This window comes from Acipenser ruthenus, unplaced genomic scaffold (genome assembly GCF_902713425.1).
Source record: "Acipenser ruthenus unplaced genomic scaffold, fAciRut3.2 maternal haplotype, whole genome shotgun sequence".
Classification (NCBI taxonomy): Eukaryota; Metazoa; Chordata; class Actinopteri; order Acipenseriformes; family Acipenseridae; genus Acipenser; species Acipenser ruthenus.
This window is the reverse complement of record NW_026707833.1, coordinates 197,105-219,856: the sequence shown is the minus strand read 5'-3', so window position 1 is coordinate 219,856 and position 22,752 is coordinate 197,105. Positions and strand designations below refer to the sequence as shown.

The following is a 22,752-nucleotide window of genomic DNA, read 5'->3' as shown; positions in this document are numbered from 1 at the left end:
AGCGTGGCTGGGAGGGAGGGTTAGGGTTAGGGAGGGAGGGATGGATGGATGGAGGGAGGGATGGAGGGATGGAGGGATGGAGGGTTAGGGATGGAGGGAGGGATGGAGGGAGGGAGGGAGGGTTGGGGTTGGGGATGGAGGGAGGGAGGGACTGGGAGGGAGGGATGGAGGGATGGAGGGATGGAGGGAGGGATGGAGGGAGGGATGGAGGGATGGAGGGATGGAGGGAGGGATGGAGGGATGGAGGGTTACCTTTTTAAAGAGATAGGGGACGGCATCGCAATATATTTTCCGGAATGTCGGGTGGGTCGCCATGTCCTTCTTCTTTTCTGGTTGAGAAAGAAAGAAAAAGAGAGCGAAAAAAGAAAGAGTGAACAACAAAGAAATGAGGAGAGAAAGGAAGGAGAGAAAGGAAGTGAAAAAGGCGAGGAACAAAGAAGAGTGAAAAAGTGAAGAGAAAAAGAAAGAGAAAGAAATGAGAAAAAAAGAAGTATGAAAGAACCCCCCCTCTCCTCTCTCTCCTCTCCCCTCTCCTCTCCCCTCTCTCCTCCCCTCTCTCCTCCTCCTCTCCTCTCTCCCCTCTCTCCTCTCCCTCTCTCCCCTCTCTCTCCTCTCCTCTCCTCCCCTCTCCTCTCTCCTCTCCCCTCTCTCCTCTTCCTCTCCCCTCTCCTCTCCTCTCTCCTCCTCCTCTCCCCTCTCTCCTCTCACCTCCTCCTCTCCCCTCCTCTCCCCTCTCTCCTCTTCCTCTCCTCTCCCCTCTCCCCCCTCCTCTCTCACCGAACTTTTTGATCTCATGGCCAGTTCGTTTGGACCAGCCCACGAAGTGCACCAGCGGGCTCCACATGTGGCACCAGAACTCCGTGTCCCCTTGTCCGTCCTCGTAGAGGAGACGCAGCCGTCCCCCCGATCACAGCGTCCACCACGGCGGTGCGGGTTCGAGAGAGCTGGGCTTTATCAACAACCTCCACGCGCATGCCCTGCCTGAACGGATACTTCATACTGTCTGCCATCTAGAACAACACAACACAACACAACACACTGTGATACACACAGAGACTCCACGCCCTGCCTGAACGGATACTTCATACTGTCTGCCATCTAGAACACAACACAACACAACACACTGTGATACACACAGAGACTCCATGCCCTGTGTGACAGACAGACAGACAAACACAGACAGAAACACAGACAGACACACACACACACACACACAGACAGACAAACACAGACAGAAACACACACACACACACACACAGACAGACAGACAGACAAACACAGACAGAAACACAGACAGAAACACAGACAGAAACACAGACACACACACACACACAGACAGACAGACAGACAAACACAGACAGAAACACACACACACACACACACACACACACACACACAGACAAACACAGACAGAAACACACACACACACAGGTAGACAGACAGACAGACAGGTAGACAGACAGACACACAGACACAAACACAGACAGAAACACACACACACACACACACAGACAGACAGACAGACAAACACAGACAGACACAGAGACAGACACACACACAGACAGACAGGTAGACAGACAGACACAAACACAGACAGACAGACACACACACAGACAGACAGACAGACACACACACAGACACACACACTGACAGACAGGTAGACAGACAGACACACAGACAGACAGACAGACACGCACACAGACACACAGAGCTGGGTCAGGGGTCAGGGGTCAGGCTGACCGCACCTTGATGTAGAAATCCACAGGCAGGGTCTTCGCTCCGACCAGCCTCTTGGTGAGGAACGCTTTCCAGTCTCTGATGCGCTGGTGAACCGCTGGAGAGACCGAACACACACACACAGCCGCGTCAGACGAGCCCTCCAACAAACGAGCTCCTATTGGAAGAGACTCCCTGTGTGTGCGTGCGTGTGTGTGTGCGTGCGTGCGTGTGACCCTGAGCGAGTCGCTTCACCTCCTTGTGCTCTGTCCTTCGGATGAGACGTCAAACAAACGAGCTCCTATTGGAAGTGACTCTGCAGCAGCAGCAGCAGCAGTTGTTGATGATGCAGAGTTCACCCCCCTAGTCTCTGGAAGTCGCTTTGGAGAAAAAGCCTCCACTGAACGACTCATTAATAATAATAATAATAATAATAATAATCTCATCCATTTAAATAAACCTTAATACTGGAAAAAAAAGTAAAAAAGGAAGGAAACTATTTAAGAAAAGGAAAAAGGAAAAGAAAGAAAGGATGAAGGAAAAGGAGGAGAGCAAAATAAATCAATTAAGAAAATTAAGGTCAAAGAAAGAAAGACAAACAGAAAGAACGACAGATGCAGGGCTGGGAATCAGACTCCTATCGCACAGCAGCGTGATCCAGTCCAGGTTTTACTGCTACCAGCTTGATCAGCCCCCAGTGTGTCTAGCTAACAAGCTCAGGTGTGTCTCATTATTAAACTCCTAGTGAAACCAGGACTGGATCACACTGCTGTGCAGCGGGAGTCTGATTCCCAGCCCTGTAGATAGACTTTGGTTGAAGGAGGTTTGTAGCTGATTTTATAGTGAAGAGAGCTACAGGATATTGCTGGGAACTGTGGGGTATTTAGACAGAGAGATCAGGGCTGGGAATCAGACTCCTATCGCACAGCAGTGTGATCCAGTCCAGGTTTTACTGCTACCAGCTTGATCAGCCCCCAGTGTGTCTAGCTAACAAGCTCAGGTGTGTCTTATTATTAAACTCCTAGTGAAACCAGGACTGGATCACACTGCTGTGCAGCGGGGGTCCGATCCCCCCTGTGCGGAGACAGTAGTTCAGCCCGGCGGGGGGCTCACTCTGGGGGGGCACCAGCAGCTTGCTGTTCACGGCACACCAGCCGATGGGGTGGATGTCCACGGTTCCCAAGTTGCACCAGAAATCGTGGCTGGTGTCGCCCTCGAATCCTTCGTAACGCAGCAGAGCCTTGTATCCTGAGAGAGCAGGGAACACAGGAAACCTCAACACCCTGGAAGAACTACAGCTCCCAGCATGCCTCGGCGTTAGAGGCAACAGGGAAGGATGCTGGGAGCTGTAGTTCTTTATACAGGCAGGTTGAGACGTTAATATAAATCAGGACGGGGAAGAATTGGAATAAAGAACTACAGTTCCCAGCATGCCTCAGTGTTAACACTAATAGAGAGGGATGCTGGGAGCTGTAGTTCTTTATACAGGCAGGTTGAGACGTTAATATAAATCAGGACTTGGAAGAATTGGAATAAAGAACTACAGTTCCCAGCATGCCTCAGTGTTAACACTAATAGAGAGGGATGCTGGGGGCTGTAGTTCTTTGTATAGGCAGGTAAAGAGAATTTATTATAAACCGGGACTTGGAAGAAACGGAATAAAGAACTACAGCTCCCAGAATCCCTCACTGTTAGTAGAAATACCAAGGCAGGCTGGGAACTGTACTCTTCCTGCTCATTCCTGATCATTATAGCAACCTGTTCAGCTGCCTGTATAAAAAAAACTACAGCTCCCAGCATCCCTCACTGTTGCTGCTGATTCCGAGGCATGCTGGGAGCTGTAGTTTTGTTTTTATACATTATTCATATGCAGTTTGGAGTCTCTGCACGGACTTTGCACACATTTTGCACAAACTGCATTCTCAATTAAAGGTGTAATATTCTGGATGATATAAAAAAATACTCATGAACTCGGGGATTCCGTTTATAAACTTAAAAGTACAGTTAAAATCAAAACAAACACGCATTCGTTGCTTGGGAGGGTTGTGTTGTTGTATATTCTGCAAACGACTGTTGATTTGCTTGTCTTTGTTCTCACCTGCCCAGGGACTACCAACGAAAATGAAAATGAGGATGTGAAAGAATCTGAAATAAAACTACAGCTCCCAGCATGCCTCCCTGTCACTGCTGAGGCATGCTGGGAGCTGTAGTTCTTTACACAGGCAGGTAACGAAGTGTCAACATAAACCAGGAAGTGACAGAATCTGAACTAAAAACTACAGCTCCCAGCATGCCTCCTGTCACTGCTGAGGCATGCTGGGAGCTGCAGTTCTTTACACAGGCAGGTAAAGAAGTGTCAACATAAACCAGGACGTGACAGAATCTGAACTAAAAACTACAGCTCCCAGCATGCCGCCCTGTCACCGCTGAGGCATGCTGGGAGCTGTAGTCCTGCGGAGGCCAGATACTCCCTCCCTCCGTCCCTCCCTCCCTCACCTGCCAGTTTGACGATGTAGGCGATCCAGTAGACTTTGCTGGGCAGCACGGCATCATTGTTAATAACCTCCACCTTCATCCCAACCCCGACATCCTCCCACTGATCAAACAGGGGCGCCTAGAAACCACACAGAGGCAAGACACCATCAACCAGGACTTCAAAACCCATTCCCTCACCTCTTACTGGATTTATTAACAGCATCGCTGGCCCCTCCCTTTAAAGGAGCGCTGACCATCTTTAAAATCCATTCTCTCACCTCTTATTAGCTTTATTAACAGTATCGCTGGTCCCTCCCTTTAAAGGAGCGCTGACCATCTTTAAAATCCATTCTCTCACCTCTTATTAGCTTTATTAACAGTATCGCTGGCCCCTCCCTTTAAAGGAGCGCTGACCATCTTTAAAATCCATTCTCTCACCTCTTATTAGCTTTATTAACAGTATCGCTGGCCCCTCCCTTTAAAGGAGTGCTGACCATCTTTAAAATCCATTCTCTCACCTCTTATTAGCTTTATTAACAGTGTGGAAGGCAGTGGGGTTTGAGGAGCTCAGTGGTTAGATAAAGAAAGCGCTGGGCTGCAGTGTGGAAGGCAGTGGGGTTTGAGGAGCTCAGTGGTTAGATAAAGAAAGCGCTGGGCTGCAGTGTGGAAGGCAGTGGGGTTTGAGGAGCTCAGTGGTTAGATAAAGAAAGCGCTGGGCTGCAGTGTGGAAGGCAGTGGGGTTTGAGGAGCTCAGTGGTTAGATAAAGAAAGCGCTGGGCTGCAGTGTGGAAGGCGGTGGGGTTTGAGGAGCTCAGTGGTTAGATAAAGAAAGCGCTGGGCTGCAGTGTGGAAGGCAGTGGGGTTTGAGGAGCTCAGTGGTTAGATAAAGAAAGCGCTGGGCTGCAGTGTGGAAGGCAGTGGGGTTTGAGGAGCTCAGTGGCGGGCCTCGTTGACAGTCCAGTTTGTGTACACTCACGTGTTTGAAGCAGCTCACTGGCGCTGCCCTGTGCTTCCTCTCCCTCAGGTAGCTTCCCCAGTCAAACCCCATCACAAAGGCTGCAGAAAAATCAACACAAAAACATCCCACCATCACCACCAATATCCTGTAGCGCTCTCCACTATAAAATCAGCTACAAACCTCCTTCAACCAAAGTCTATCTACAGGGCTGGGAATCAGACTCCCGCTGCACAGCAGTGTGATCCAGTCCTGGTTTCACTAGGAGTTTAATAATCAGACACACCTGAGCTTGTTAGCTAGACACACTGGGGGCTGATCAAGCTGGTAGCAGTAAAACCAGGACTGGATCACACTGCTGTGCGATAGGAGTCTGATTCCCATCCCCTGATGGTGGTCTTATTTATATGAACAACCCCCAACCCCCAACCCCCCCCCCCCCCGCCTCCTCACCGTCCTGTCCAGTTCGCGTCCCGTCCAGCAGTTGTCCAATGCCTTGTGAATGCAGGAAGGCTCCTATCTTGGTTGACCAGGCTGCCTTGTGCAGGACCTTGGCTTTCTTCGTGGGGGGCTTCCCCTGCAGCGAGGGGGGGGGGGGGGGGGGGGGAGGAGGGAGGTGACAAAGAGAAGGATGGTTTTCTAGACTGTTCATGGAAACAGTATTACTGACACAGTGTCTCTCTCTCTCTCTCTGCTTTCCTCCCTCTGCAGGTTTCTGGGGGTCTCTGCCTGTCTCTCGGTCTCTCTGCCTGTCTCTGGGGTCTCTGCCTGTCTCTCGGTCTCTCTGCTCCTCTCGGGGGGTCTCCCTGCTCCTCTCGGGGGGTCTCTGCTCCTCTCTGGGGTCTCCCTGTTTCTCTCTGGGTCTCTCTGCTCCTCTCTGGGGGTCTCTCTGCCTCTCTCTGGGTCTCTCTGCTCCTCTCGGGGGGTCTCTCTGCTCCTCTCGGGGGGTCTCTCTGCTCCTCTCGGGGTCTCTCTGCTCCTCTCTGGGGGTCTCTGCTCCTCTCTGGGTCTCTCTGCTCCTCTCTGGGGTCTCTATGCTCCTCTCTCTGGGTCTCTCTGCTCCTCTCTCTGGGTCTCTCTGCTCCTCTCTGGGGTCTCTCTGCTCCTCTCTGGGTCTCTCTGCTCCTCTCTCTGGGTCTCTCTGCTCCTCTCTGGGGGTCTCTGCTCCTCTCTGGGTCTCTCTGCTCCTCTCTGGGGGTCTCTCTGCTCCTCTCTGGGGGTCTTACCTGCAGTCTGGCGAGGATGCTGGCTTTCTTGGAGTTGGAGGAGTAGCTCCGGGAGCACGACACGCTGCAGAACCGCTTGGTCTTGGAGAAGAAGGAATCCCGGGTCCCAACGATCCCGCACATCTCACACACCGCTGAGCCACAGAGAGAGAGGGAGAGAGAGAGAGATAGAGAGAGAGAGAGAGAGAGAGAGATTTACTGCTACCAGCTTGACTATTTTAGGTTTTAAGATGGTTTTATAGTGAAGAGAGCTACAGGATATTGCTGGGAACTGTGGGATATTTAGACAGAGAGATCAGGGCTGGGAATCAGACTCCTATTCCACAGCAGTGTGATCCAGTCCAGGTTTTACTGCTACCAGCTTGATCAGCCCCCAGTGTGTCTAGCTAACAAGCTCAGGTGTGTCTTATTATTAAACTCCTAGTGAAACCAGGACTGGATCACACTGCTGTGCAGCGGGAGTCTCATTCCCAGCCCTGTGATTCTCACCTGGTTCGTGGCTCTCGTCCTGGGCTCTGTGTGTGTGGGTGGGAGGAGGGGGGGTCTCTGGTCGTCTGGCCGGGGCTGGGGTCAGTGACCCCCCCTCCTCCTCCTCCTCCTCCTCCTCCTCTTCCTCCTCGGAGCCCAAGCTCCTCTCGTCACTCCTGGGGGGTCCCGGGCTGTCGTAGCCCCCAAATAGCTGCAGATCTTCCAGATCCATTGAGTTGCCTTCATAGACTGGAGAGGAAGAGACCTCACCCTGAAAATAATTGAAGACAAAACTTGAGATCGCTCTAAGTGATCAATGTGGGGCTCCAGAGAGGGTTAGGGAGAGAGAGAGAGAGAGAGAGAGAGAGAGAGAGAGAGAGAGAGAGAGAGAGAGAGACACACACAGACACAGAGTTAGAGAGACACACAGACACATACAGAGAGACACAGACACATACTGGGACACAGACACAGAGAGAGACAGACACAGGGAGAGACAGACAGAGAGACACACAGACACATACAGAGACAGAGAGAGACAGAGAGAGAGACACACAGACACATAGAGAGACAGAGAGAGAGACACACAGACACATAGAGACACATACAAAGTGAGACACAGAACGAGAGACATAGACACAGAGACAGAGAGAGAGACACATAGCGAGAATGAGAGAGACACAGAGAGAGCCAGACACACAGACACATTGAGAGAGACACACAGATAGAGTCACACACAGACAGAAAGAGAGAGAAGACAGGGTTCTATATCTGCACCCCATAGTTCGACGTTCGAGTGATGAAAATGTCACCTTTTTTTTTTTCAATGTCAGTTTTTCTGTTCAGTATCTGTAAAACTACAAAGCGCTGGGTGTGGAATTCAATATGTTAACAAGGGAACATTATTCAGCAGCTTTCATTGGACTCTATGAAGCTGAGGGAGTTCATTCTATATAGAGGGGGTGGAATTCAATATGTTAACAAGGGAACATTATTCAGCAGCTTTCATTGGACTCTATGAAGCTGAGGGAGTTCATTCTATATAGAGGGGGTGGAATTCAATATGTTAACAAGGGAACATTATTCAGCAGCTTTCATTGGACTCTATGAAGCTGAGGGAGTTCATTCTATATAGAGGGGGTGGAATTCAATATGTTAACAAGGGAACATTATTCAGCAGCTTTCATTGGACTCTATGAAGCTGAGGGAGTTCATTCTATATAGAGGGGGTGGAATTCAATATGTTAACAAGGGAACATTATTCAGCAGCTTTCATTGGACTCTATGAAGCTGAGGGAGTTCATTCTATATAGAGGGTGTGGAATTCAATATGTTAACAAGGGAACATTATTCAGCAGCTTTCATTGGACTCTATGAAGCTGAGGGAGTTCATTCTATATAGAGGGGGTGGAATTCAATATGTTAACAAGGGAACATTATTCAGCAGCTTTCATTGGACTCTATGAAGCTGAGGGAGTTCATTCTATATAGAGGGGGTGGAATTCAATATGTTAACAAGGGAACATTATTCAGCAGCTTTCATTGGACTCTATGAAGCTGAGGGAGTTCATTCTATATAGAGGGGGTGGAATTCAATATGTTAACAAGGGAACATTATTCAGCAGCTTTCATTGGACTCTATGAAGCTGAATCAGTTCATTCTATATAGAGGGGGTGGAATTCAATATGTTAACAAGGGAACATTATTCAGCAGCTTTCACTGGACTCTATGAAGCTGAATCAGTTCATTCTATATAGAGGGTGATGCTGCTAAACTTTTGTCCACAGCTGTACATGATGTATCGTAATAGAGGTCTGTATCGCTTATGATACGAGACCACAGCATAAAGAACTACAGCTCCCAGCATGCCTCACCATGGCCGCGGGTGCAGAGGCATGCTGGGAGCCGTAGTCCTAGCCAGCAAGTTCATTCTACAGCGTGATACAAAACCTTCGCCCACAGCTGTGCCTATGGCTTTTTTTTTTTTTTTTTAAGGCAGTCCCCCCCCCTCCGTCCCTCTCTCTCTGTTCCAGTCTTTATAAACCCGCTGGAGGTGTGTTTATATTCATCGTGTTTTAACGTGCAGCACGCATGCACACAATTAAAACACAAAACTAACGCCAGCACGTTTCAAACGCGTCCTAATACCGGCGCGGTTTTATCAGCGTGTCTGCGTTGCAGTGAATTACGTCACAAAAGTATATTTGAATGTTTCTTTGCAAAAAAAACGTGCGGCTTTTAGCAAAGCGTCCGCGACTATGTTACAAAAAACACAAGCCGATGCGCGGCGAACTCACCCACTCGCCTTCCTCCATCTTGAACGCGCCTCCGAATACCGCCTTCGCTGATTGGTGAAGCCGGAGAACGCGTTTTGTGTGTGTGGTGAGGGGGAACGGTGGCGCTGAGGATTGTGGTTATTGTAGTTCGTAACGTGTGGTTGAAAAAAAAATGTCCGTTTTATGTAGTTTTTCCCCCCCCCCCCCCCAATAACAATTTTACGACAGAATCGTGTTTTTTTTTTTGTTATACACTAATACAGCCGGTTATTGCTTTTCTTAAGTTCTGTTATCGCGTAGTGCATTTTTATATATATATATATATATATATATATATATATATATATATATATATATATATATATATATATATATATATATATATATAATACGTAGCTTTGGGTTTGACAATATCCTCTTAGTTTTTTTAATGCAATTATAATCGTTTTAAACGTGTCTACAAATAAATGTATTCCATTTAATTGACAAAAGTTTCTACTAGAAGTCTTTTTCAAACCGAGGTCGAAGTGTCTCACTGAATGTGTTATTAAGTCGAAAACGTTGGTCATTGAAATTATTAGGGTCGTGTTTAATAAGCATAGCTACGGACGATTCAAATACTCGTCGGCCAACCGACCGACAAGGACAAATTCATATTATTAACACAACGGCAATATTTACATATTAATTATATATATATATATATATATATATATATATATATATTAGCTCAAAGAGCCAGCTGCCCAACGTTTCGATATGTTGTACATATCTTTCTCAAGGGAGCCTGTGTTTGAATCAAAACATTGGAGGTTTTTGACAGCATGACGTTATTGTTTACATTCAAATCCATGATTTATTCTTCCATGATGTCATGCTGTTCTATATATTGTGACATCATTTTTACTTCTATCTTTGAATCTGTATTCATTCTAATTAACACTACTTTACATAAACTTATATTTTTATTATATCATGCGATGCTGGCTCTGAGGATCAGTCTAGATTTGGCCTCCCCAGCGCATCAGCATGCACAACTTTTGAATGAATTTTGTTTATTTATTTATTTAAATATTATATTTTATATTTTAAATATTATATTATATATTTATTTGAGTTGTTCATTTTTTTCTGTTGAGTCCCACTGGCTATATTATTGAAATACGCTTTGGTTCCATCACATGGTTCTATGGTGTAATGGTTAGCACTCTGGACTCTGAATCCAGCGATCCGAGTTCAAATCTCGGTAGAACCTAGCTTTTTTTTTTTTATTATTTTATTGTTATAAATAAATATTACATACATTAAATTATAAATAATAACACATAATAAAAATTAAAATAAATAAACATCGGTAAAAACAGAATTATCTATTTTTTCTAAATTATTTTCAAATCGAGCTACGCGGTTATTAGTGCCGGATAGAGATGAATTGGTTTAGTAATTAGTTTAATCTTATTATCAAAGCGCCGGCACTAAAAAAAGGCAATTGATTTCGGCAGCAGAAGTCTACCAGCCGCAGAACACACGAACAGAACGGCGCGTCTCCCTTTCTAGAAACTCACAAATATTATTATTTTTTTTTAGCAGGCGCCTTTACCCAGGGCGACTTAAGAGAGGGATACAAAATAAAAATTAAAACGCAAGAATTACAGCGCAATTCAGAACAAGATACAAAACACAACGACTTCAGTCCTAAGAAGAGCGAATAAAACAAATAAAAACAGTACGATTTGATATCGGGGCGGCTCGACAGCGGATAACACAGTTTAAGTGAAATACAAGATACTACAGATTGGGTTCGGTGCAGAATTTAATACAGTAAACTAGGGGGCAGATAAATCCACGTCTTGTGCGCATGCTCGGTGTCCGAACCTCAGTCCCTATAGTGTTAGCCTGTAAAAGTTTCATTTTCTTAGTCTGTATTTGCCCTTAACAATGTCTGATAATAGCAGTGGACTTAAAACGAAACCGAAGCGGTGAAACTCTGTCACGTGATGAGGGGCTTAACTTCAGGCGGCTAGGAGTACAGCATACACCCCTAGGATCCCTTTCGAGTCGTCTCATTATCTAGTGAATGATTTGTAATACAAATTAAAACGATTTGACTCCTTTTTCCACACATTTATTATACTTTTCAAACATTCAGATATTAGGAGGGCTGTGTGGTCCAGTGTGGTTAAAGAAAAGGGGCTTGTAACCGGGAGGTCCCGGGTTCAAATCCCACCTCAGCCACTGACTCACTGTGTGACCCTGAGCAAGTCACTTCACCTCCTTGTGCTCCGTCTTTCGGGTGAGACGTAGTTGTAAGTGACTCTGCAGCTGATGCATGGTTCACACACCCTAGTCTCTGTAAGTCGCCTTGGATAAAGACGTCTGCTAAATAAACTAATAATAAAGGTTTAAACATGTAAATAATAATTATGCTAAACGGTTGAAATGAACCTAAAACCGCTTTGTTTTTTTTAGCATGTGTTATTGATGAAAGGCTATCAGGGACGGAATAACCTACTTTTTATTATTATTATTATTATTATTTATTTCTTAGCTGACACCCTTATCCAGGGCGACTTACAATTGTTACAAGATATCACATTATTTTTACATACAATTCCCCATTTATACAGTTGGGTTTTTACTGGAGCAATCTAGGTAAAGTACCTTGCTCAAGGGTACAGCAGCAGTGTCCCCCACCTGGGATTGAACCCACGACCCTCCGGTCAGGAGTCCAGAGCCCCTGACCGCTACTCCACACCGCTGCCCTTACTTTGAATTAAGGACAATAAATCCGCTTTAATAACAGGTAGTTGAAGTGAGATATGTGACCATATTTGCAAGTATTTGAACTATTTTTGTCCCAGATCAAAATACAGTACTGTCTAACAACCCCTTTGTGAAAGGGCTGGGGGAATCCTGCCTGTTATTATACTCATTAATTTGTCTCACATCACAAAACATACGTTTATATGATCTCTTTATAGCAGGGACTGTTTCTTCTCTATGTTTTCTGATCATGCTGTAAATTATGAAGCTGGTGGAGCACAAAGTGAACTTCGATTGCATCCTCTTCTTCTGCGATTAGAATTTCTCTCAACACCTCCTCCGTTTTTGTTCTGCTCAGAACTGCTGTTCATCCACCCCAGCTGTCCACGCTGCGTCTGCACAGACCGTGACGTCAGACGCAGACCCCCGTCTGCAATCTGAACGCACCCCGTCTGTCTGTAATCCGTCCGTCTAGATTCACATTGACACGGTCGCACTGCAGCGCCCCCTGGTGGTCCGGGTGAGGAATGACAGCTACATTTATTTTAACAGGGCTTCAAGGTGAGTTATTTTCTTTTTCACAAGAAGAAACCTTTCCTTGGAATTAATTACAAAACTGGGGCGATAGAAATAAAATAATGGGACACTAAATATCTATGTAGTGCCCTTTACTGTTTATCGGTTGGCGTGTGTGTTTCTGTATCATTTATATGAATTTCAATCTCATAGCGTGCCTTAGCGATTTAAATACTCTAAATACCTTTTATAAAATCATACATTTAAATAAAACAATATTTTATAATATGACGAATCACTTTTTGGTCGTACTGCCGTCTCTCTCTCTCTCTCTCTCTCTCTCTCTCTCTCTCTCTCTCTCTCTCTCTCTCTCTCTCTCTCTCTCTCTCATATATATATATATATAATTCACCATACAAGAGATCAGTGAATACAGGAGGCGATCAAACAGATTTTTCTTTATATTCATATTTTTATTACATGTTTATAAACACACACATGCATTTTTCTATAAATACACACATGTATTGTGAAATATATAACTTGTATGATTATATGCGTGTATAAATCTACCCCTCCAGCGATCACAACTCCCCAGTAATGTTGTTGAAGCTGACACCCTGGGATCCTTCAAGAAGCTGCTTGATGAGATTCTGGGATCAATAAGCTACTAACAACCAAACGAGCAAGATGGGCTGAATGGGGCCTCCTCTCGTTTGGAAACTTTCTTATGTTCTTATTAACAGTGTGATAACACATATACAGGCCTATGCATTTTTTTATATATCTAAAAATATAAAAGGTTTGTAGCTATCAAAATAATTCTATGCATTTTGAACGCCGTGCGCGTCCGCTGCTCAGGGTTCAAATAGATGTTTCTGAGCGATTTAACCCGGTGTTGTGAAGCGGACGCTTGCGTGTTAAAATGAAGGCACTGGATTCTAAAGACGCGATTGGTCCAGAATATGACATCACGATTGCGGGATTCTAAACGCAACGCACGTCACGTGATCCGAGTCTGTGCGCAGCCAGAGTGACGCACACAGATTCGAGGCAGCTGGAGTCACGTCCGCTGTACGCAAAACCTTAAATAATAATAATAATAATAATAATAATAATAATAATAATAATAATAAAATCTGAATTTAAACTATCATTAAACACCCCGTCCCCCGAGACATTCCTGTTTCAAAACTGGCGCGTCGCAGCGTCACTTTAACAGTGGAAACAAAACACACACACACACACACGCACGCACGCACGCACGCACACTGACACACGCACACACACACAGACGAACGCACGCACACGCACACCCACACACACACACGCACACACACTGACACACGCACACACGCACAGACGAACGCACGCACACGCACACCCACTGACACGCACACGTACACACACACACACGCACACACACGCACACACGCACAGACGAACGCACGCACACGCACACCCACTGACACGCACACGTACACACACACACACGGACACACACACACACACACGCACACGCACACACACGCACACGATACAATTATGAGAAAATTAAAAATCATTAAAACGTCACTTAACGGGTATTCAGACTCTTAATCCCGTCTGCAGAATGTTTACACGCACGGAGACAACAGCTGACGCACGCACAGGAATTATTTTTTAACGCTGGGAAGCCGTGCTGGGCCTTCGCAGAAATCCATTAATCTGGTTATTGATAGCTTGTTCCTCCATCTTTCCGATTCCAGGAAACCTTCGGCCGAGACGCGCGTTCACGGCATTAATCACGTTTCGAGGCACGCCTTTTCTCCCTTTCTTTCCCTTGTAATTGACATGACCCGCCCACTGGCGCAGGATATCGGGATTCACTAAGGATTTAAATATCTGCAGCGCGTATTGGTCGCATCTGCCGACGTTGGCAGAGTAAATATGTCTTTCCCTCTCTGCAGATATTTTATTCAAAGGCACGTCCTTCACTGTGTCCCGTTCTCCCTTCACTGTGTCCCGTGCTCTCTTCACTGTGTCCCGTGCTCTCTTCACTGTGTCCCGTTCTCCCTTCACTGTGTCCCGTGCTCTCTTCACTGTGTCCCGTTCTCTCTTCACTGTGTCCCGTTCTCTCTTCACTGTGTCCCGTTCTCTCTTCACTGTGTCCCGTTCTCTCTTCACTGTGTCCCGTTCTCTCATCACTGTGGTCAGTTCTCTCTTCACTGTGGTCAGTTCTCCCTTCACTGTGGTCAGTTGTCTCGTCACTGTGTCCCGTTCTACCTTCACTGTGGTCAGTTCTCCCTTCACTGTGGTCAGTTCTCCCTTCACTGTGTCCCGTTCTCTCTTCACTGTGTCCAGGTCCTTTTTCATTTTGGATAATCCCTGTCTCACCGCCGCGAAGTCTGGACTTTTTACAGTCGGAAGAGGGCGGGTTTTCTTGAGGGATTTGTTGTCTTGACGGACTCGTTTAGCGGGTGAACCTGCAATGAAATATTATAATAATAATAATAATAATAATAATAATAATAATAATAATAATAATAATAATAATAATAATAATAATAATAATAACTAGAACTTCCAGGCAGTTTTCTGGTTCCCAAACCCCAGTATCAGTACCAAACACTTCAGCAATTACTGGAAGAACCGGGTTTAGTTCTTGATATTTGACAAGTTTGAAATCAGTAACTTCACAAAGTTCTCCAGAAGAAGATTTAGAAAGTTTTTTTTTCCAAAGAAATGTGTCGGACGGCCATCTTGGTTGATGCAGGAGTGCAATTTTTTTTTACATCTGAACTGTAATCTACACGGGAAGCAGAAGCAGACGAAGCAGAAGAAGCAGAAGAAGAAGAAGAAGAAGAAGAAGAAGAAGAAGAAGCAGCAGCAGAAGAAGCAGATGATGATGAAGAAGCAGAAGAAGCAGAAGCAGACGAAGCAGAAGAAGAAGAAGAAGAAGAAGAAGAAGAAGAAGCAGAAGAAGAAGAAGCAGAAGAAGAAGCAGAAGAAGAAGCAGCAGCAGAAGAAGCAGATGATGATGAAGAAGCAGAAGCAGAAGCAGAAGAAGCATAAGAAGCAGAAGAAGATGAAGAAGCAGAAGCAGAAGCAGAAGAAGCTGAAGAAGCTAAAGAAGAAGCAGAAGAAGCAGAAGCAGAAGATGGAGAAGAAGAAGAAGCAGAAGAAGCAGAAGCAGAAGAAGCAGAAGAAGAAGTAGAAGAAGCAGGAAGAAGCAGAAGAGGCAGAAGAAGAAGCAGAAGAAGAAGAAGAAGCAGAAGAAGAAGAAACAGATGATGAAGAAGAAGAAGAAGAAGCAGAAGCAGAAGAAGCAGAAGAAGAAGCAGCAGCAGCAGAAGCAGATGATGATGAAGAAGCAGAAGAAGCAGAAGAAGATGAAGAAGCAGAAGCAGAAGAAGATGAAGAAGCAGAAGCAGAAGCAGAAGCAGAATCAGAAGCAGAAGCAGAAGCAGAAGAAGCAGAAGAAGCTAAAGAAGAAGCAGAAGCTGAAGCAGAAGAAGCAGAAGAAGAAGTGTGTTAGAATAACTCGGACTAATCGTATTAATTTAGACTAATCGTACGAAGAGTTTTAATTTAATGTGTTTGGGTGATCTCTGTGATTTGTATAACCTGAATAATGATATTATATGAAGTTTGATGTTAACAAAGTATTAGATTTACAATGTTGAACTAACACACTGGAATGTGACCAAGGGTCAGCAGCCCTGTTTTTAGAGAAGTGCATGAGTCAGCAACATGAGGATAGGACACTGTCTCAAATGATAAAGATATAAAGAATATTTTGAGACAGCGATAGTTCCTCTTTTCTCCCCAGTCACTTAGCTAATATTACCAAATATGGATTGTTATTCTTGTATTAGGGGAATCAACTTTGTGGGACCTGATAGACTCTCTCCCTAGCAACTAAAAAAATCAACCAATTAGAAAAGTCAGTAGACAACAGTATCAAGGATACCGCAGGGTTGGTTCGAGCTGACTAAGGAAGATAAGAATTACCACAAAGCTGACTAAGGAAGATAAGAATTACCACAAGTCATGAACTCTGTGCAAAAACGGATTATATAAGGAACTGTTTGACTTAGTGTATTTTGAGCTTCTTAGCGAACTGCTTGCAGAGTCTGTGTTACTCTGTTGAATGCTCCAGTTTGCAAACGAATAAAGTGTGAATTGCTCCAATTTGTCTCTGTCTCACTCGTTTCCTCAGCACGGGACCGGTGTCTACAGCATTGCATGTAGAAAATTCCACCACAGAAGCAGAAGAAGCAGAAGCAGAAGAAGCAGAAGAAGCAGAAGAAGCAGAAGAAGCAGAAGCAGAAGCAGAAGATGAAGAAGCAGAAGAAAAGATGAAGTAGAAGATGAAGCAGAAGATGATGAAGAAGCAGAAGCAGAAGCAGAAGCAGAAGAAGCAGCAGAAGCAGAAGAAGATGAAGAAGCAGAAGAAGCAGAAGATGAAGAAGCAGAAGAAGAAGCAGAAGCAGCAGAACATTTTTTTAATATCAAATGTTTACAAATGTCTAGAGGTAGGGGGCTAGGAGTGAGAGAAAGCAAAGAGAGGATTGGGGTTGATTGAGTTACGAGGGGGGATAGGAGAGAGAGAGGAGAGAGAGGATTGTGGCTGATGGAGTTACGAGGGGGGGTAGGAGAGCAGGGGCTGTTGACAATCTCAATAACAGTGGAAAGCTGTTTTCGTTTCTCTTACCCTCCGCGTGCGTCTCCGCATCTCGTTTCAAGCTGCTTGTACCGGCTCCCTCCGAGTCGCTCTGTTCAGAAAATCTGAAATCTCCGACGTTCTCTGCGATCAACGACACGGGAGAGAGTGTGTGTTCACATCAGCTCTCAAACTGCACTCAGCGATCCCACATACAAGTGCAGTGTCTCTGTACTTTACCAGACCTCTCTGTGCTTAACAATGTTTCCCTATGCTTTACCAGACCTCTCTGTGCTTTACAATGCTTCCCTATGCTTTACCAGACCTCTCTGCGCTTTACAATGCTTCCCTATGCTTTACCAGACCTCTCTGTGCTTTACAATGCTTCCCTATGCTTTACCAGACCTCTCTGTGCTTTACAATGCTTCCCTATGCTTTACCAGACCTCTCTGTGCTTTACAATGCTTCCCTATGCTTTACCAGACCCCTCTGTGCTTTACAATGCTTCCCTATGCTGTAGCGTACCTCTCTGTGCTTCACAATGCTTCCTCACACTGTGCTGTGCTGTCACTGTGGGGGGCACTCTTGTGTGTAACACCAATGGTTTGGTTTTGCTATCGTCACATCTGGAGAGGCTGTCGTAGAGATGCTGGAGTTGGGGGTACTGACTCAGGATATAATCCTCAAACAGGACGTTCCAAAAAACCCGGATCGTTGGACTGATTGTGCCATCCATCTCTTTCAGCAGTCTGTAGAGGGCTTTGGAGCGCTCACTTCTGTCTTCCAGTGCGGTTATAGCCTAATAAAGCACAGGGAAGCATTGTAAAACACAGAGAGGTCTGGTAAAGCATAGGGAAGCATTGTAAAGCACAGAGAGGACTGGTAAAGCATAGGGAAGCATTGTAAAGCACAGAGAGGTCTGGTAAAGCATAGTGAAGCATTGTAAAGCACAGGGAGGTCTGGTAAAGCATAGGGAAGCATTGTAAAGCACAGAGAGGTCTGGTAAAGCATAGGGAAGCATTGTAAAGCACAGAGAGGTCTGGTAAAGCATAGGGAAGCATTGTAAAGCACAGAGAGGTCTGGTAAAGCATAGGGAAGCATTGTAAAGCACAGAGAGGTCTGGTAAAGCATAGGGAAGCATTGTAAAGCACAGAGAGGTCTGGTAAAGCATAGGGAAGCATTGTAAAGCACAGAGAGGTCTGGTAAAGCATAGGGAAGCATTGTAAAGCACAGAGAGGTCTGGTAAAGCACAGGGAAGCATTGTAAAGCAGAGAGGTCTGGTAAAGCATAGGGAAGCATTGTTAAGCACAGAGAGGTCTGGTAAAGCATAGGGAAGCATTGTGAAGCACAGAGAGGTGTGGTAAAGCATAGGGAAGCATTGTAAAGCACAGAGAGGTCTGGTAAAGCATAGGGAAGCATTGTAAAGCACAGAGAGGTCTGGTAAAGCATAGGGAAGCATTGTAAAGCACAGAGAGGTCTGGTAAAGCATAGGGAAGCATTGTAAAGCACAGAGAGGTCTGGTAAAGCCTACCTGGTATTTGTCCTCAGGAATGATGTAGCGATCTCGGAGGAGGCCCAGTAACAGAAAGGGGTCTTCAATGGAACAGATCTCCATTCTTTTAGATTTTAACAATTTCCTGAGCTCGTAGTCTTGCAAATTATCCAGCGGATTCTTAACGACTGGAACAGAGAAAGAGAGACTCTCATATAAATGCGTCGAACAGCTAAAGCGCAGCCCAGCGCGGTGAGGCACAGTGAAAAGTAAAGCACAGACACAAGCTGTGGAAGAAAATTGTATACATTGCGCTAGACCCTGATATTGATGTGATCCAGCCCTCTGAAATGTCTTTATAATATACAGCGCTAGACCCTGATATTGATGCGATCCAGCCCTCTGAAATGTCTTTATAATATACAGCGCTAGACCCTGATATTGATGCGATCCAGCCCTCTGAAATGTCTTTATAATATACAGCGCTAGACCCTGATATTGATGCGATCCAGCCCTCTGAAATGTCTTTATAATATACAGCGCTAGACCCTGATATTGATGTGATCCAGCCCTCTGAAATGTCTTTATAATATACAGCGCTAGACCCTGATATCGATGCGATCCAGCCCTCTGAAATGTCTTTATAATATACAGCGCTAGACCCTGATATTGATGCGATCCAGCCCTCTGAAATGTCTTTATAATATACAGCGCTAGACCCTGATATTGATGCGATCCAGCCCTCTGAAATGTCTTTATAATATACAGCGCTAGACCCTGATATTGATGCGATCCAGCCCTCTGAAATGTTTTTATAATATACAGCGCTAGACCCCGATATTGATGCGATCCAGCCCTCTGAAATGTTTTTATAATATACAGCGCTAGACCCCGATATTGATGCGATCCAGCCCTCTGAAATATCTTTATAATATACAGCGCTAGACCCTGATATTGATGCGATCCAGCCCTCTGAAATGTCTTTATAATATACAGCGCTAGACCCTGATATTGATGCGATCCAGCCCTCTGAAATGTTTTTATAATATACAGCGCTAGACCCCGATATTGATGCGATCCAGCCCTCTGAAATATCTTTATAATATACAGCGCTAGACCCTGATATTGATGCGATCCAGCCCTCTGAAATGTCTTTATAATATACAGCGCTAGACCCTGATATTGACCGGAGGGTCGTGGGTTCAATCCCAGGTGGGGGACACCGCTGCTGTACTCTTGAGCAAGGTACTTTACCTAGATTGCTCCAGTAAAAACCCAACTGTATAAATGGGGAATTGTATGTAAAAATAATGTGATATCTTGTAACAATTGTAAGTCGCCCTGGATAAGGGCGTCTGCTAAGAAATAAATAATAATAATAATAATAATAATAATAATAATAATAATAATAATAATAATAATAATGTATGTAAGAACTTGAATGACTTTTTTTTTTTTTACCAATAGTGGGTTTGGCAGGTTTCAGTCTCTTCCTCGGTCCGGTCCGACCCTGGTTCTGTGCAGAGGTGTCCGGAGATTGAGCGGTACTGCTGGGTCCGGTCCTGGAAAAACCCGCCCCGTCGTTCTCAGCACCGCTGGGTCCTTCCAGAACAAACAGGGCGAGTGAAATCAAACTGGGCTCTCAGAAACGCACAGAGAGTTCAGAGCAGGGGGGTCGAACTCAGATCCTGCACAGCCCTCTGGCTTTCGCTTCACCTAACACTCCTCTCCAGGCTTCAGAAAGTTTTATAGGCAGCGTGGCTTTTAAAACTACAAAAAGTCCTTGGAAAAAGAAAAAAAGCACAGAGAGGTCTGGTAAAGCATAGGGGAGCATTGTAAAGCACAGAGAGGTCTGGTAAAGCATAGGGAAGCATTGTGAAGCACAGAGAGGTCTGGTAAAGCATAGGGAAGCATTGTAAAGCACAGAGAGGTCTGGTAAAGCATAGGGAAGCATTGTAAAGCACAGAGAGGTCTGGTAAAGCATAGGGAAGCATTGTAAAGCACAGAGAGGTCTGGTAAAGCATAGGGAAGCATTGTAAAGCACAGAGAGGTGTGGTAAAGCATAGGGAAGCATTGTGAAGCACAGAGAGGTCTGGTAAAGCATAGGGAAGCATTGTAAAGCACAAAGAGGTCTGGTAAAGCATAGGGAAGCATTGTAAAGCACAGAGAGGTCTGGTAAAGCATAGGGAAGCATTGTAAAGCACAGAGAGGTCTGGTAAAGCATAGGGAAGCATTGTAAAGCACAGAGAGGTCTGGTAAAGCATAGGGAAGCATTGTAAAGCACAGAGAGGTCTGGTAAAGCATAGGGAAGCATTGTAAAGCACAGAGAGGTCTGGTAAAGCATAGGGAAGCATTGTAAAGCACAGAGAGGTCTGGTAAAGCATAGGGAAGCATTGTAAAGCACAGAGAGGTCTGGTAAAGCATAGGGAAGCATTGTAAAGCACAGAGAGGTCTGGTAAAGCATAGGGAAGCATTGTAAAGCACAGAGAGGTCTGGTAAAGCATAGGGAAGCATTGTAAAGCACAGAGAGGTCTGGTAAAGCATAGGGAAGCATTGTAAAGCACAGAGAGGTCTGGTAAAGCATAGAGAAGCATTGTAAAGCACAGAGAGGTCTGGTAAAGCATAGGGAAGCATTGTAAAGCACAGAGAGGTCTGGTAAAGCACAGGGAAGCATTGTAAAGCACAGAGAGGTCTGGTAAAGCATAGGGAAGCATTGTAAAGCACAGAGAGGTCTGGTAAAGCATAGGGAAGCATTGTAAAGCACAGAGAGGTCTGGTAAAGCATAGGGAAGCATTGTAAAGCACAGAGAGGTCTGGTAAAGCATAGGGAAGCATTGTAAAGCACAGAGAGGTCTGGTAAAGCATAGGGAAGAATTGTAAAGCACAGAGAGGTCTGGTAAAGCATAGGGAAGCATTGTAAAGCACAGAGAGGTCTGGTAAAGCATAGGGAAGCATTGAAAAGCACAGAGAGGTCTGGTAAAGCATAGGGAAGCATTGTAAAGCACAGAGAGGTCAAATAAAAAAAATCTAAACATGAAATACTACTGTACCGCTATTATGGCTTCCGGACTTTTTTTTTTTGCAATGTTAAATACACATTTTAAATGATGTGAATATATATTTTCAATGGTATATATATTTTCCTACCTGGTATTTGTGGTTGGGAATGGTGTAGTGATCTCAGAGGAGATTCAGTAACAGAAACGGGTCCTGTCTGATTGGGGCAGCGCTTCATTCTTTTAGATTGTAAGAATTGCCTGAGGTCGTAGCCTTGCGGATTCATTATGACTGGAACAGAGAAAGAGAGACTCTCATATAAATGCGTCCCACAGCTAGAGCGCAGCCCAGCGCGGTGAGGCACAGTGAACGCTCTGGAAGAAAGTGTTACTTCATAAAGTCCAATGAAAGCTGCTGAATAATGTTACATAAATTTTAACTAGACCCCGCTTTGTAGTTTTCCCCGTACACTTAACGAAAAACCGACAAATTAAAACAATCTAACATGAAATACTACTGTACCGCTATTATGGATTCCAGACTTATTTTGGGGGGGGAAATGTTAAATAAATATTTTAAATTTTATATATATATATATTAATGATGTCTCAATTCTAAGTGATGCAACACGTTTGGTCACAGCTATACTGTATAACAGATGTATATGAAATTGTTACCTGTTCAATGCGTTCAGTTGGCAGCAGTGCAGGTGTGTTCAGTGCAGCTCAGAGGAATCCAGAGAGGAAGCACTCCCTTCGTTTGCAAGAGTTTCGTTTCTCAGAAAGAACATCCCCCCGTACAAACCCTCTGTGTGACGTTGTGGCAGCGCGCCCCGCCCGTGTGTGTGTGTGTGTGTGTGTGTGTGTGTGTGTGTGTGTGTGTGTGTGTGTGTGTTCATGTTAGTGTATATTATTATTATTATTATTATTATTATTATTATTATTATTATTATTTATTTCTTAGCAGACGCCCTTATCCAGGACGACTTACAGTCGTGAACCAAAAATACATTTGAAGAATGTATTGGTATTGGTGCACGGGCTGTAAATGGGTCTGTGTAGCACGAGTTATTTAAATTATATAGTTGTATTTAGGCACGAGGATGCGTAATCACGTCGCGTGCAGATAAAGCATGTGAGCACGGGCGTTGCAGAAATTAGTTCACACAAGTGAATTATTAATTGGTAATACAAGAGATCAGTGAATACAGGAGGCGATCAAAC

General features: G+C 44.9%; 1 protein-coding gene, 1 non-coding gene and 1 pseudogene across 2 annotated transcripts; 1 reads left to right on the top strand and 2 right to left on the bottom strand.

Annotated features, from left to right (window-relative positions):
* Positions 1-203: 203 nt before the first annotated feature.
* LOC131728389 (lethal(3)malignant brain tumor-like protein 2) lies at positions 204-9,189 on the bottom strand (annotated as a pseudogene).
* A 1,111-nt stretch (positions 9,190-10,300) lies between these two features.
* trnaq-cug (transfer RNA glutamine (anticodon CUG)) lies at positions 10,301-10,372 on the top strand. The gene has a single exon. It is a non-coding gene; the product is annotated as a tRNA-Gln (tRNA).
* Positions 10,373-12,870: 2,498 nt separating this feature from the next.
* Positions 12,871-22,384, bottom strand: LOC131728383 (uncharacterized). The gene is made up of 7 exons (XM_059019402.1): positions 22,207-22,384; positions 21,680-21,820; positions 19,995-20,135; positions 18,573-18,721; positions 17,567-17,840; positions 17,093-17,185; positions 12,871-14,861 (listed from the first exon to the last, which is right to left on the bottom strand). Exons 2-7 carry the CDS (start codon positions 21,813-21,815, stop codon positions 14,059-14,061), a joined length of 1,596 nt encoding a protein of 531 aa, XP_058875385.1. The 5' UTR covers positions 21,816-21,820; positions 22,207-22,384; the 3' UTR covers positions 12,871-14,058.
* Between the last annotated feature and the right edge of the window lie 368 nt (positions 22,385-22,752).

Bases quoted from the DNA above. Each gene is read 5' to 3' on its own strand.
- LOC131728383 (XM_059019402.1), bottom strand. From the start codon at position 21,815: ATGAATCCGCAAGGCTACGACCTCAGGCAATTCTTACAATCTAAAAGA. The intron at 20,136-21,679 runs GTAGGAAAATAT...TTGTTCTGGAAG, and splicing joins TTCCCAACCACAAATACCAG to GACCCAGCGGTGCTGAGAAC. The intron at 18,722-19,994 runs GTAAAAAAAAAA...TCTCTGTTCCAG, and splicing joins ACCTGCCAAACCCACTATTG to TCGTTAAGAATCCGCTGGAT.